Genomic DNA, 15,459 nt, shown 5'->3' with positions numbered 1-15,459 from the left:
CTAAAGTCCAATTCATTCTCTTCCATGTTAATGTTTACTTGACTTGACTCCCTTATCTCCTTTAAGTTAATACTTCACACTGGGTTCATAAAACCAGTAAGAATACGATTAATACTACTCTTATACACAGTATATTCCACACATATTCCCAATAAGAGGTTTTTGTAAGGTTATGTGTAATCAACAATTCAGTTAATTTAATGACAATGTAGAAAAATACAAGTTAGACTTTGAATTTCACCTTTTAAAACAGCAAATTTATTTGTCTTTAAAAAATAAAAAAATCAACTAAAAAGTATTACTATTTCATTGTCACTAATAGAAACAGTACGGAAGCACTGAGTCTTTGAGCACTTTAACCGCTCTTCAAGTATGTTAATTCAGTTCATAGATTATTCTTCTGCAGTGGAAAAACCACCAGGATAATAGGATCCAGTTGGCCCAGAGGGCAGGGTCGCAACTCCACATAAAAGTTCTTGATAGTATCCTGGTTGTGGCAGAACCAGTGTTTCTGACTTCACACATCCAAAAGAAACAAGCCAAGAACCCACTAATGTTTGATCCAGTGACAAGTCTGATTCCAGAGAAATGTAGCTGATGTGCAAGCACCCCATTCTTCAGAGTGTAGTGAGCAGGAAGAGGAAGAGTTGGTCACACAAGCTGAAATTTGAAAAGACTAAGTAAAAGAGGAAAGAAAGGGCAGACTGGAAAACCAGAACGGCGAGGCCAGGAGAGAGAGAGAACTTAGAAAAACAGAGTGTGGACAACTAAATCAGCAGAACACTGTCGGCTCATTACAGTTAAAAAGAAAATAAAAAGTCATTAATCAGCATGTATTAAAAATAGCAGTGACTTCAAAACAATACTACTTGAATCAGCTCAAAAGTAATAAAACTCTGAATTACAGTTTCTTCTGTGGGGAAACAATGCAAAGTTTTCCACATGTAAACAAATTCACTCAGGAGAGAAATCAAGTGTGCAGTTCTCTCAGCCCCTCCTTCAACTATGCCCTGTTCACCCTCACCGTGTGTGTGCCTGTGCCACAATTGCACCAAAGATAGCAAGTCAACACCAACCATCCGTCCTTTTCTCCACCCAATTCTCCATTGTGTTCTCCTCATAACACATTTCAGAGAGTGATAAAGTGACAAACCTCTGGCGCAGTCCTCCTGAGGGGTTTGAGAAGCTGCTGAAGAGGAAGAAAAGGCGGGACTATTGAGATTGAACTCCCTGTCTGGGTCAGTGTCCTCCCTTTACACATCAGCCTCAAACCCTCTGTACCTTCATCACTTAAATAAGCCTCTCCAAGCCGGTCATCTGGGGTGCAGAAGAAAGCGATGCAGATACTCTGAAATAGCATCCCAGTGCCTCCAGAGGAAGGCGAGGAGGATTACGAGGAGCAGCGTGGTAAGCGTGCGGCTGCGTGTTTTCATCAAGGGGACGACACAGTTAGCCACCGTGGACACAAACACCAAAAGGACTGCCATAACAGCTAGCAGCACATTGATTAGTTTTCCAAGTAGAGTCCGTGCTGTGGCGTTCTCCAAACCCTCGAGCTGAACCACCTGCTGTTGCTGCTGCTGCAGCTCCATCTTCGAGATTCGCGTCTGACATGCCTCCAGCGCCTCCTGCAGGTCAGAGACAAAACTGGGAGTGAAGTGGCTCTGACGTCAATGAAGAAACATGACGTTAACTGCGGTGAAGCTTACCTGAATGTCTCTCGCCCTTTCGTAAGACTGGTAAGCAATCTTCTCCTCCATGCTGGCTAGTTCCTGTTTCAGGTTCAGAATTTCATTCTGGTGAAGCTCTGTCAAGTCATTGAGCTGTTCTTCTAAACGTTCGCATCTGCAAAATAGTGACAACAACAATACGTCACAAACAGGGCATTTCCTTTTTACCCATACAGAACAACATTGTACAGAACATGATACGGGACCTGTATCGTTCTTCTTGCAGGGCCTCCATGATCATTGTATAGTCCCGCTGATAATGGGCTTTCAAGTTTTCAAAGGATTCCTCCAGTCTGCCTTGGTTTTCCCGGAGCTCTTGGATCTCATGGAGTATGGCATCAAAGCCTGAGGCCTGAGTGTGATCAAGGGTATTGCCCTTGGAGCTCGGGGGGCCTCCAGGGGCTCCGGTCGTGCTGTTGGCTCCTGCAGAGCCAGAAGTGGCGCTAGAACAGTCGTCATCACTGCCATACTTTGGGCTGGACTGCAACTGTCCTGTCCCAAGGGTCCTTGTTCCGCCGGGACCAACACCTTCATCTCCCTGGGTTTCATCCAGCGAGTCCTTCAGGGCTGCGATGTTATCAGCACTGCCAAACTTGTTGCGGATGAGAGAGGCGATTTCTCTTGGCTTTGACACCACGGCACCGGCTGCAGAGTGAGTGGCTTGAGAGAAACTGGAGAGGCCCCCTGTCACCTGTAATGAGTGAGATTATGTCAATACTCGTCAAGTTGCTATAGCAACATGAAGACTAAGGTTATCTGACATCTGCACTGGTGATGGACCTCATGCTTTACTGCCCTTATGGCGATTGTAATGTTGATGTGCTACCAATATACAGCTGAAAGTATTCAGGTTTGAAATTGCAGCCAATAAATCTTTTTCTCTTCTTTTGAAGAACTCATTGGTAGAAAGTACAAACTGCACTGGCAAAATAATACAGACTAGTTGCCAGCAGGATACATTACTGTACACACTGACCTAATATGGGAGCCATTTGTTATTTTTGTGTGTGCACTTCTGCATCTGAACACTATGTGTGGTGTAGTTGGAGCCTCAAATGTGATTTTGAAATGTTAATTTAAAAAATGATTTTATTGCTTCTGCTATCAGAGCTGCATCTATAGCAATAATGTCATGTAATGTTAAGCACAATCACAACTATGGGCTTTTAGCATGCCCACTACAGATGCTCAATAAATGTAAACAATAAAAAGACTGATGTCTCTTCACTCAATTAAACAAAGAAAAAAAATATCACCTGGTTGTAGTATGGTTTCCAATGACATGTCCAGTATTTAGAGGTAAAGCAATTTAATTAAAAGCACAGAAGCTCCCTAGACACACACACATACCGTTAGTATGAGAAACTTTTTACATGAAATTCCTGCTGTTTGACTACTGCACAAGGGGAGCGCAGAGGCACAGTTGTTGTATTTGTAAACATTACCTCTTAGAAAAATCCTGTTGTTTCATCAGAATATACGAAACACCAGATGTATTGGTGTAAACATTCGTATTTGGTGACTGCAGTGTTAACTGTCAAAGATTCACAAACTGTAAGAGAATCTAATCAGTATTACTTGTAATACTGACTGAACACTTGAGGTTTTTCCTCTGAACAATAATAAGGGGATGCATTTTCCATCCACAGCCAATAAAATGAGGTAAAACCCTTTAAATAATGCTGAGAGAGTGGCTTATCATTGAGGGCACCAGAAAAGCACGCACCTTGGCTCCAACATCTTTCAGCCCCTGGTGCATGTCTCGGAAAACGTCTTTGGGCTGGCGAGGGATGCCGTTGTGCTCCACCTCTCGAAGTTTCCGGTGGTAATGCTCCAGCTTCCTCTGCAGTTGCTGGATAGTCTGAGCGGACTTTTGGTTCTTCTTCTCAAACACCTGTTTGATGCGTGCACTCTGCTGTTTGTCTGCATTATTAGCGAGTTTCAGGTATTCGGCCACGTTGTCGTCACGTGCAGTTTGTTCGATTTTGATTTGTTCTGTGAGCTTGAGGATCTTCTGTTGTAGTTGGGCGATGGCCTGCTTAGTTCGCTGGGGGTCTGGGGTACTGTCAACTACATCATACCCATCTGCACCATAGGGGAGGGCATTGGGTGACACGGCAGGGCCCGATCCATCATAACGGTCCAGCTGTTCAAAAGAAGTGAATTAAATAAAGGGTTAAAAAAAAAGGGGGGGTGGGGGTGGCAGTGGTGTTTATCATGTTTTCCCTTTCTCTTTCTCATGTTTAAAGTTTAACTAATGAGAGCCTTTAGAACATTCAGTGGAAACACAATGTAAAATACTGTGCTGTACTGGCTTGAATTTAAGTTTATGTATGCTTTTTTCCCCTCTGGAAATTAGCATTTGAAAACCTGAGGTCACCTTACATTTGAGATGCATCTGTCACTACATGTTCACAACAGCAGATGGCGCCTGTAAAACTAAAATTCACTTCCGACCACAGCTGCAGCTCAAAGAGCCATAGGTGGAAAGATACAGTGACTGGGGGGGAAATAAAAGGCCAAAAACAAGATGGGTTAACTGAGGATTGAGAAGGAGCTTTGACATTGATTTTAATTTTACCCCTCAGGAGTTAGCCGAGTTAAAAAGCCACTTAAACAGCCATCAGAGCCTTGAGGCTAAAACTGATGCAACAAAATGGGAGGAAAATATTAAATCTTTTTGGTAATTAACATTAACTGAATTGACCCCCGTCTTAAGAGCTACCAGCTCCAACTGGAACAAGCTGATGAGCTCCTTTTACTCTGAACTAAATGTAAAATAGGAGAGAACCAGAATACAACATGGTATTGTCTCACAACATTCAGTACAGCAAGATTTACTGTAATACTAATTTTCCCCTCACATAATTTTAGTGATTATTATACAACACAATTGAAACCAATATTTATACCCATCATACAACTCAATGGATCAGTCGAGTCAAAAATGCTAACAAGCCAGAGAGCCCTGCAACACTGACAGGCTGTTAGAAAGAGCTGCTAATGAGCAACTTCACAGTTCCTTTACAGAGATGTAAAGTTGATTATACACCAACGTTATCAATAGATGACCAATTTGATGACATGTATTTTAACTTAAACTGCAGGTAACTAGCACTAATACAATTATGTAGAACAAACAGGTTCTTAGACAATTCATTTTAATCTGTATTTGATAAAAGGGCTATCAAGCATGGTGGCAAAGCAACAAAGATACAACTTATCATTACTGATTACAAGTAACAGGTCATAAGGTTTTCTAAACAAGAACAGGGGTTTCCAACTTGCTAACTTAAATCCAGCTTCCACTGAGTTGCCAAGAGCTGCTATTGGCCTGGTCCCTTGTTTTACAACGTCTTCTTTCTCCCAATTTATCATTCAAGAGATTATCCTGTCAAACTACTGACATCAAGCCCCCAGCTCCAATGGCTCTTTAAGTGTGTGTTTATTATCATCTGCTCTAATTACCATGTCCAGTTTATATAATATTGTACCTTTTTTTAAATGAAGCTAGTTTCTAATAAAGCCCCGTTTCAAGTGTATTTTCTTCACTTATTTTAATCTGTTATGTCACAGGCATGCAAATCACCCTCCCCCTCCCCGAAAACATTATTTCCAGATTTCTAATTTTCAATGTAAAAACAAAACAACCGTCCAACAAGTTTGAGTTTGTTTATCCCTGCAAGCACTCTGACCTGAAGTACACTCAGAGACAGCGAAAGCTAAATTTAGAAAGGCTTAAAGCACATAGTGACCAACCACTCAAAGGCAATCTCTGACCTTCCACCGCTGACAGCTCATCTCCCCTTGTTCACCGCTTCATCCAGGCACATCTGAACCATTAGCATTTTAACACGTTTTCTCAATTGACTTCGTTTTGACATTCTTGCAATGATATTAGTGTATGACTCAGTTTTATCTTTTGTTTTTGCAGCCAGGTTGCGAATACAATGCGTTTATTTCCTCATGAATGCACAGTGTCTCTTTATATTACAATCTAAATCTCAATGTTTTATGTCCTGAAGCCAAATTTTCTATGAATGCAAAACTGCAGGATTGAATTCAGTAAAATACTAATGATATTTTGTTACGAATGTTGTACAATGTATGTTCCAGGGAAGATTTTCTATAAAAAAAGATTTGTGTTCAACACTGAAAATATTCATATATGAATAGAGGGGACTGTCAGTGTGTCTTCTTGGTGGGTCATTAGGAATAATGTATTGATGTATTGAGTGCAAAACAAAAAAACGCTTATATTCACGGATTTTGTCACTGCTATTGTTTTTCATTTTTTTTACTTTTGTTTGGAATGGAATGGATTTCTATTATGCTTAGGGGGATGCAAGCAGGAAATATGTTTCCATGCCTAATTTGGAAAATTTGCATCTTGGAAAGTGATATTACATTTGCTGTTAGTAGTTCTGAACCAGTGACTGGACTACTTTTGATACCGAAGCAAACATTATGATGACTATGCCTTCTTGAGGTATAAGAAGCCTATTTCTTTTCTATGACTTCTAAGAAAGGTTGTGGTCATTTATCTGTGACGGGCACTGGAGATAACATTGTCCCTGTAAAGTGTAAGTCTCAGTGATTCCAGGAGTGTGTGCGTGTGTGTGTGTGTGGATCTTGTCTGTGTGTTCAGATTTGACTGAGTTATGACTCGGAGGAGTGTGAAGGAAGAGCCGAGCAATTTTGTTCTCCGCCTCCGCGCGCCCCCACACACTGGCACTCGTGATGGTCTTTGTAAACCTATATCACAAACCTCTCAAATCTTCTAGCGCATCACTTCCATCCAAACTGGAATTCCTTCTTACTGTATGACCATGGTTCACGTCTTTCCTGCACCACCTGACAGGGCTGAGACACTCACCTTGTCAGGCTCCTCAGTTGAGTGGTAACCAGAGGTCAGCAGCATGTCAGCCAGGGCTGGGCTGCTGGGTGTATCGGTGGTCGAGGAGGAGCGTGGGCGTCCAGCCTGCAGCAGGGCTTCATGGGTGCTGCGCCGGTGGATCTGTGGGCTACCTTTCTGGGGAGGATCCGCAGAGCCCCCCACCTTACTGCGGCGGCTCTGAAGGCTGGTGCCTCGCTTCATCATTGGTGGAGCACCACGGATCTGCTGCAGAACACGACTCAGAGCTGCGGGAGGGGCGGAAGCGGCAGGGTTGTCAGAATCCAAAGGGAGGGCCGAGGAGGCAGGAGCGTCCCCTACGTCTGACCCTACATCAGTGGGCTCGGAGGAAGGGGCACCTGCGCAGGATGAGGCGGAGTCATGTGGGGAAACGGAGGAGCGTCGGCGCTGTGGCTGGAAGAACTGCTTCAGGCCATGGCCCAACGCTCCCATGTTCTCCAGGGCATTATGGGTGATTTTGGACAAGCCGTGCTCTGACTCCGACGCCCTCCTGCCGACCTCCGACTCCGCTCGGCCTCCTGTGTCCGGCTCCTCTGGACTCTGTTCACTACTACCCTGATCCATCAGAGACCTCCAGTTTCACAGTGAGGTTCTACTTGGGGGTGCAGGGGACTAGCTACGCCCCGTCAACACCCCCCCCCTGAAAGACTGGTTGAAAGCCGGGACGCAGAGGGGATGGTGCTCAGTTGGGCCTTTTGAGTGGACATGCATCTGTGGCTTGGCTCAAAGTCATGCTTGTCTACCACAAAAGGAAAATAAAATGAATTATGACATGCAGCAGTGAGTGAGGAACATAATAAGCAGCAGCAGAATATAAACCAACACAAAGCAACATGACCTGGGTTGATACAGACATAACCACTGTTTTTGCAGCTCAATATAAGAAAGTATCTAGTTCATTTTGTCCAAAAATCAATTTGTGATTGAAAAAAGCTTTATATTTTTTTTCTCTGCTGAATGAAAACAGTAGTTATCCATTGTCGCTAAACAGCATGTGGCATGTCGGACGGTGCCAACCCAGTAACGCAAAAACACAAATTCTACAAAATAAACAAGCTTTGAGAACAGTTTCTGAAATGTCAAGGATTGTTATACTACACATGTTGAAGGTGCCTTTGACGGTTTCTGGAATCACTTTCCATTGTTTGTTTCTGGGCATTTAAGCCCAACCGTCCAGAAGCCCTCATGAGAGCTGAATAATTACATTTCAGAAAGTATTCATTATGGAAATTAATAATCAACATAATTGAGAGTGCTTGGATGACGCTAACACAGAGACTACAGAGTGTGAAAAACGTAAATGAAATTTTAAATGGACACTGACGGTTATCCAATTCTCAACTGATAAAGGTGTTCAGCGATCCATGGTGGTCTCCTCTGTGCATTTCATTTCATAACAAGGCTAAACCCTGCAACGTCAAGGACCATTCCAGGTCTGTGCCTCTCAGATGACAGCTTATATTAAAACATTGTAGTTTATCGACATGTAATGAGACAGAGAGGACGAAAGCAAGAGAGGACGTGAGATAGTGTGTGACAGAGAGCTTACCATCAGCCCAGCTTCTCCTCTACAGACTCGCAACTCAGGACTGGCTAAATGAAGCAGAAATATAAACAAAAAGAAGTCAGAAATGATATGCTCCATACAACAGAAAAGGTTCAAAATTAGGCATACTGTAGTGACTTGAACACAGACCTTCGACTCAGCGTTTACTGGTGATAATGGTATGTAAAGGAATGCTACACTAGATGAGAGACTTAAAAGCTTCTAACATGCTGACCATGAAAAACTGTCAACAACCTAATGGACCTTTGTTTAAAAACTCAAGAGCCAGCAGTCGGCAGACGCATGATGAGCCTTGTTATGTTACAACGGCAGCTATTATACATTACAGCATACATGACATGGCAACATTAACATGACGAGCAGCTCTAGACACTGTTCAAGTATTAGTGCTAGTGCATAGAAATAAACATGAAAACATGGCATGAACACAGCTCAAAGGAGGAGGAGTCACTGCACGACTCATCTGTAGCACTAGAAAAGATCCCTCCTGTCCTTGGCCAACAAATGTGCACGGTATCCTTGAATGCAAACATCTAGTTCTGTATTTTGGATGGTTTCTCACATTTTTCGATATTTGTAGATATTTGACACACTAGTAGGAGGCCAAAACATTCCTAAAACCTCAAACCAAATGGTACACTGATTTGCTTTTGGGTACTGTAAATTGTATTGTGTTTAAATTCACAGATTTGCACATTTACTAAAAAAAAAAATGTACACTGGTGAAATTACAAGCTATTAACACATTTTGGGAAATTCAGCACTCCCATTTCCAATTACTGAAACAGGTACAGCTCATCCAGTTCTGCTTTGCCTCTGCATGCCTGAATCACATGGGATCAAATCAAAACATTGGCTGTCCCTGATTGCACTGCTCATGAAACATACATTGTTTACACAGCATGAGATCTAAATTACATATTCACATAGTAAATTAAATCTGAATTACTCCCATTACTAACAGGATGGCTATTGAGCTTTTTATGAAGACCAGGATGCAATTAATTTCTTGTTAGTTTCTAATGTAACTTCCTCTAGTCTTCAAGCATCCAGACAGGTTGTTTAACACTGTGAGCAGTGTGTTTCTGTAAAGGAGATATCCAGAGCCTTAAGTGGTGGGTCTGACTGTGAAGTACATGGATTATTCTGCAGACGAACAGAAAAATGATTCCACGAGTCAGCAGAGCTACTGAGTATCACTTACCAAGCCAGCAGCACAACCTAGCACCAAAAACCCTACGAAACGCTCCATTAGTGATACACAGTGACTCATTACTGCTGGTCCTGCTGTTAGATCTGCAGTGTTGGATAAGAAAGCGCTTTGTTGAAGGGTAGCTGGTGGTGAATAGTACAATAATGAAAGGAGTATCCTTACCATTTCTTGCTGATTAACATGCTTGGACAAAGGCTGTTTCATGTTTAAACTGCATTAATGTTCACTTCCTGTCATTGCTCATTTCTCTTATTACTCAAAACAAATGAGAACACATTTAGCATCCCTCCTTCTCTAGGGGAAATACTTACACATCACCTATATTACTATGTAACCAACAGATCGTCAACTGTGGACTGCGCTGTATGAAAGGCAGTTACTCTTCAACTACATTTCCTGATCCTGAATCACTGAATCACAGACAGAGATGCTCAGCGATTCAGTGTAACGTATTGCAGTACGCTTCGTAAGCATGAAACTCAAGACAAGACATGGGAACAAAACTTCCACACAGACATGGAACCATATCCTTTATCTACAGTGGAAATGCAATGGCATCCGACTCCTCCAGGCTAAGGGCAACGTGCTCTCTTTGAAATGGGTCAGCCAACATTCGCCTATCACTCTCTGTACAAGCAGTGCTCGAAGGTCACACCATCTATCAAGTGCTGTGCATGTCTAGCAGCATTCAAGATTTTACTTGCGTTAAAAAGACATTCCACAAAATGGCAGCAGGTCTATTTTTGATCTAAAATCAGTCTTTTCTCCCCTCTTAGGTCATTGCTACGGCACAGGCCTTCATGCATTATTCTAGTGTCCCTCCATCTGCACACTTAAGATTATTTCAGATTGTATATACAACAAATGTGGCAAATTATTTATGTATATTTTGAATATTGAAAATGGAGCAGAAATCATAAATTCAGCTGCTACTTAGCATTTTCTCTCAATTTTTCTCTTCACTTTCTATTTCTGATCCCATGTTGTCAGCTGCACTTGCTGAAAGAGGTTGTTGTCTACTAGAAACCAGAGCAGACAGTGTCTTCTTATAGGACGTAACACTACATCATTAGACTGATATTCCTCTTTTGTTCTGCAAAAATCTGTGAAAAACAAAAATGATTAGCATATCATAAAGGGACACGCAATTCAGTCCACGTGCAGATAAACATACCTTCAGATGTGGTCATCAGCAGATGATTTGTGGATCTGTTTACACAGGAAAGGGCTTAATCCGAACAAATTTCCTGCAACGCTTCCTCTGGGTAATTTTTACAAATGGAAAACTGGTGGGATAGCTGTCAAACTTTAGTCAGCTGTTTCCATAGACATTTAGAAAAATCACATGCTGCAAAAGAAAAACAAAAGACAGAGGCAAGACAGTGTGAGAAACAGTTTGTTATGAAAAGAATCTTGACATTTCTTAAATGACAACCACATCCGCACAGGTGACATCCCTCTAAAAAATGTTGTTTGTACAGTAGGTTTTCATTGCTGCATTGACCCGATTTTAGAAGGTACCCTGTGGGCGTTTTGATTGCTGATAGTACTGTAGAGAAATGTGTGTGGACCCCGACACAAATGTTACATATTATGCTTTTTCAAGATGAACTGCACCTCCCCTGAACAGCAGACGAGAGCTGCAGCAGCAGGGGGCAGTGGAGATGGAGAGTTTCTAACAGCTTTTAATCTGTGCAGGAAGTTGCAGTGACAGTGACTCACATCCTGTTAGACCCCATCCCAATTTAATAAAATATTACTAGACCAATTTATTCATCTTGTACTCCAATAATTGTTGTTACAATGACATTCTCCTGTATGACAGGGTCACAACAGTTTGCTACTATGTATGGTGCCCCACTTGATTGCTGGGCCCGGCTCCCTCAAACTAAATAAATTCAAAGCTTGAACCAATAGTCAAAACACACAGGAAGAGAAAAGCAGACAAACAGGACAATAGTTTCCATTGATCTGTCAGATATTTAGACATCAGAGGTTATTTAAAGAATCCTGAATCCTGAATTCATGATACTTGAGGAATAAAATAAGTAATATTCATACTGTAGAGTGAACCTATGATGCAGTGTATCAGAAATCTCTGTCATATAAAGCTGAATGCACTCTAAATGATAAAAGCTGCGATTCTGGCAAAATTAAATTAAAATTAAACAACAAAGGAAAAATTGCTATAAAACATCACATTGTTGATCCAATATCTAAATCAATCAGCTCATAGATCAGAGGAGAGCCAGCCATTTCCCATCACGCCCTGAATTTTTGCAGCTGGTTGAGCCTTGATCTTGTGAGTTTATCGTTGGCTCCACACAGATATTATTAGGAGTTGGTGCAGACCAAAACAGAGCTAAAAAGGAGATATATATATCACATTCATCAAGCACACAAAACGAAAAGTCAAGATGAATGCTTATTTTTTTGCTAGTTACGTAATTAAGCAACAGTCAAACAACTATTAACCATAACAGCTTTCTAAAACAAGAGATAATACATGGAGTGTCTGTGTTTTTTTGAATATGTGGACTTATTCTGAAAACCCCACAGGGTGCCTTTAGTTTCAAATAATTTAAAAGAACCAAATCAATTCCCATCTGGGCTAGGGCTTGATCACAGCTTGTAATTGAGTATGGATATAACATTGCATTAAATGTCTCTCCTACTTTCAAATGAACCAAGCTGCTGACTGTACCTCTAATGCAGGGCATCATGAGAAACATTTTCTTACAAGAAGCTCATACAAGTCTCTGGCCTCATTACTTAAGTGGCAAAATGAATACAAGTGTTTTACAGCACAGCTCCCCAAGGCCTTTTAGCTTAATTCATTGTGTAATGTTAATTAATAGTACCGAATAGCCCCTTGTGAATATCTAAAGGACATGAACTACTCGCCTGTCCCATAGAGCCACAACTGTGATGACATGATTCAAGATGATAATAAAACAAACAAATGTTAAGCACAGCTCGGCGTGTATTAGTGCACGCATGGCTCCGTGCATGAATACGCGGATACAGTCATACGTGGGTTCCGATGAGATCATCACCCCTTCAGTAATAACATCTACTGGCCTAACAATAAAGTTTGCTTTCCTTCAGACTATTACACGAACAGAAACTTCATTAAAAAAAACACTCGGACGTTACAGAGCTTACCATCAGCATACAGCTTATGTTAAGTTACTTAAGTAAACCACTCAATAGGTTACAGGTGCATTCGGTGTCATTACACGTAGGGGTAACTGTAGTAACGCGAATACTTCAAAATTAAACAGATGATATTAAAAAGTAAATCATGTACACAAACACTAGGCTGTATTAATGAATAGCGTTATTAACTTACTGCAAATAGTCGGAGCCCCACGGTTTAACGTTAGCTAACGTTACAGATAAGAAGAGGATGAAATTAGCAGCTCGCTAACCACCGTCCGTAGGCCTGCCCTTTAAAACACTCCACTGTAGGGCGCATTCGCTGAAAACGTCAATGTAGTTACTCGTTTTACTGTAGGGTGGTGCCGACCGTGGTGGTGGATAAAGTCAGAAGACATCGTTGCCCCCGGTTTGATGGCTTGTCTGCTCCTCCTGCAGCTAGCAGTGCAAGCTAACGTGGTGCACCGGAGGGTGTTTATTTTACTCAACGGTGCACACCGGTGCTGCTGTGCGGGGCGAGGTCACAGTGTCTACGTGTGGACACTTAAGGTCTGTACGCCCCTTTATCACCCCAGACTCAAACTTAAATAGTGTAGCTTGGCTATGTGACAACACTGAAGCTGGTAAGACACAAATTCTTTTAAAATTTTACACCGAAGCATGAACTCCTGTGTGTGGTCCCATTTGCTTACTGTTTTTGGAGGGCAATGCAACCAAATACATGGATAATAGGTTTAAATAAATGGCAGAAAATGTGCTACAAATGATATTTGCTGCCAGGCTGGGAGCCAGAGGGTAAGACCTGCATCTGATTACACAAAGAAATGACCTCTCATCACCATTACAGCTGCTGATAAACAGATCTCAACATTACTGATTTGAATGCATAAATCAGATGGTGGCCAACATGCAATGTGATACACAAGCTTTCCTGTACGAGCCAATGGAGAAAAGTCTCATCCCCCACCTCCCCCTTTGGTTGCTGGCCAAACATGTGGAGGCATTAATTGTTCAAATTGCATCACTGAACTGTGACTATGTGATCAAACTCAAACTCATGTATCTAAACCTTAATGTTGCACTAAAAAGCCTGCTGTCATACCCAAATGTCACATTATTGCTAAAAATGTTGAGGCGTGCTACATCAAATGTGGAATCACTTTACAGTGATGCAGAGGAGTGCTGTCCACCTGACACCACCTCCATGAAACGGCCCTAGCAGGTGTGAAAAGCTCAAACACACCAGGTGAATTTAGATTGGAGGTATTGGGTAGCCATCTGTCACACACTCCCACTAGGCTTTCTTAATCACACCTTGGAGTCTAGTGTTTCATGGTGGCGTATTTAGTCCTACAGTTCTTACAGTGTAGGTTTACACTCGCTTTTCATTAGTGATATCGGCCGGTGATCAGCTAACCGAGGACAAAGACTAAACAGCTCAGAATCAGCTCAAAGTAACGCTATTTGTATTAATCGAGCATATCCTGGTCTGACCGCTGTGAATACATCACTGCATCCGGCCTGGGTGTCGTCTCCAAAGTTCAACCTTTACACGTTTCATCTCCACAGCATTACGCACCATCTCGCTTTAATCCCTCACATGTAAATGTACTTAACATCGCCCATCCAGACTATCCTGGCTGGCAAAACAGGCGCTTACTCGCCGCCTGGCCACTCAGCCTGTCAGTTAGTTAACGTTAGCAGCCTGGCTAGAAAAAAAAAATCATCGCTTCTGCTACAGCCATGGTTAGCTACAGGCGTACAGGGCACCTCGACCAGGCGGCAGCCACAATAGGATAAACAGCCTCTATCGGCCGTAACTCCTGCGCACAGCGGACAGCAGCGCACGGAAAAAACACATTTCGTTCACGCAGCAGATCGTAAAATGTGTGTTTAGCTGGCTTGAACTTACATGGGCGCTGAGAGGATTGTGTTGATGACCATTCATTTCTCCCGATGGTGGAACACTCCCACGGTGACGTCAAATAGCGTGCTCCACGTCACAGCAGCTGAGTTCCAGACAGTCGGCTCAACATTCCATCTGACCCATGCAGGTGATCCAGGGAGGCAGGACAGGACTGCTTTATCTCTGTGGTTAGGACGGGATATGATGTGTGCTGTGAGTGACTTCACAGCTGGAGCGACCCCAGAGGACACTGATGTCTTCATGCAAGCTGCATTCTACAATTTCAAAAAATACATACTTGGTCTTTTACTAATTCAGAGTCAGAATATTCAAATATTATGCCAGCAAAAAATAATACTCAGTAGGCTAGTTGCCCACTCAAATGTTATTCCAGGCAATGTGGAGAAGGCTTTGTTGCAGGTGAAGCTGAAATGGTTAGTGGACCTACAGAAAACTATTTTGATAAATGGTTGTTTGAGTCATTTTTTAAAAATATTACAAAAAGTTGCTGCTTCCTTCCTCTCAAATGTGAGTATTTGCCGCTTTTCTAAGCCTCTCATGACAGTGAACTTGATATTTTGGGTTTTTTTCTTCTGTCACCTTGTGCTGTGGAAAATTGTGATTCATCATCTTTTTTGCACAGATTAAATGGTGATGATAGATGAAACAATGAAATAAATCATTAGATAAACTGATATTTAAAATAACATGTGCAGAATTAACAATCAAAATAACTGAAAAAAAAAAATTCTCCTGCATGTCTTCACCTATCAGTACCCCAAACATCAATACAATTCAGGCATTAATTGTGTAGCTCACTTACACTTGCGCTTTATTTTTCTTGAAAACATTCACATTTTGAATCTTTCTTGATAAATGCGAGGCAGGACACTCAGATCCTTGCCTTGTAACATTTTTGTTATTTTCTATTCAGCAACGGAGGATCCTCAGAGAGTTTGTCACAGGTTT

At 41.9% G+C, this 15,459-nt stretch overlaps 1 protein-coding gene across 2 annotated transcripts; it reads right to left on the bottom strand.

The window, feature by feature from the left end:
- Nucleotides 1-273: 273 nt before the first annotated feature.
- On the bottom strand, nucleotides 274-14,574 carry tmcc1b (transmembrane and coiled-coil domain family 1b). Of its 2 annotated transcripts, none has more exons than XM_070840887.1 (8): nucleotides 14,497-14,574; nucleotides 10,600-10,773; nucleotides 8,195-8,238; nucleotides 6,607-7,384; nucleotides 3,457-3,876; nucleotides 1,937-2,421; nucleotides 1,710-1,845; nucleotides 274-1,628 (listed from the first exon to the last, which is right to left on the bottom strand). In XM_070840887.1, exons 4-8 carry the CDS (start codon nucleotides 7,207-7,209, stop codon nucleotides 1,314-1,316), a joined length of 1,959 nt encoding a protein of 652 aa, XP_070696988.1. In that variant the 5' UTR covers nucleotides 7,210-7,384; nucleotides 8,195-8,238; nucleotides 10,600-10,773; nucleotides 14,497-14,574; the 3' UTR covers nucleotides 274-1,313. The 2 variants fall into 2 exon arrangements, with proteins under 2 accessions (XP_070696988.1, XP_070696997.1); XM_070840896.1 differs by having other exon boundaries at nucleotides 8,195-8,234.
- Nucleotides 14,575-15,459: the final 885 nt, after the last annotated feature.

Source organism: Pempheris klunzingeri, chromosome 2, assembly GCF_042242105.1.
Source record: "Pempheris klunzingeri isolate RE-2024b chromosome 2, fPemKlu1.hap1, whole genome shotgun sequence".
In the NCBI taxonomy this organism is placed as follows: domain Eukaryota; kingdom Metazoa; phylum Chordata; class Actinopteri; order Acropomatiformes; family Pempheridae; genus Pempheris; species Pempheris klunzingeri.
Note: the sequence above shows the minus strand (reverse complement) of the source record. Positions and strands in the feature narration are given on the sequence as shown.

Excerpts from the sequence above, each read along its gene's own strand:
- tmcc1b (XM_070840887.1), bottom strand. The coding sequence starts at position 7,209 with ATGGATCAGGGTAGTAGTGAACAGAGTCCAGAGGAGCCGGACACAGGA. Across the intron at positions 3,877-6,606 it reads CAACTGAGGAGCCTGACAAG|CTGGACCGTTATGATGGATC; the intron begins GTGAGTGTCTCA and ends TCTTTTGAACAG. Across the intron at positions 1,629-1,709 it reads AAAGGGCGAGAGACATTCAG|GAGGCGCTGGAGGCATGTCA; the intron begins GTAAGCTTCACC and ends TCTGACCTGCAG.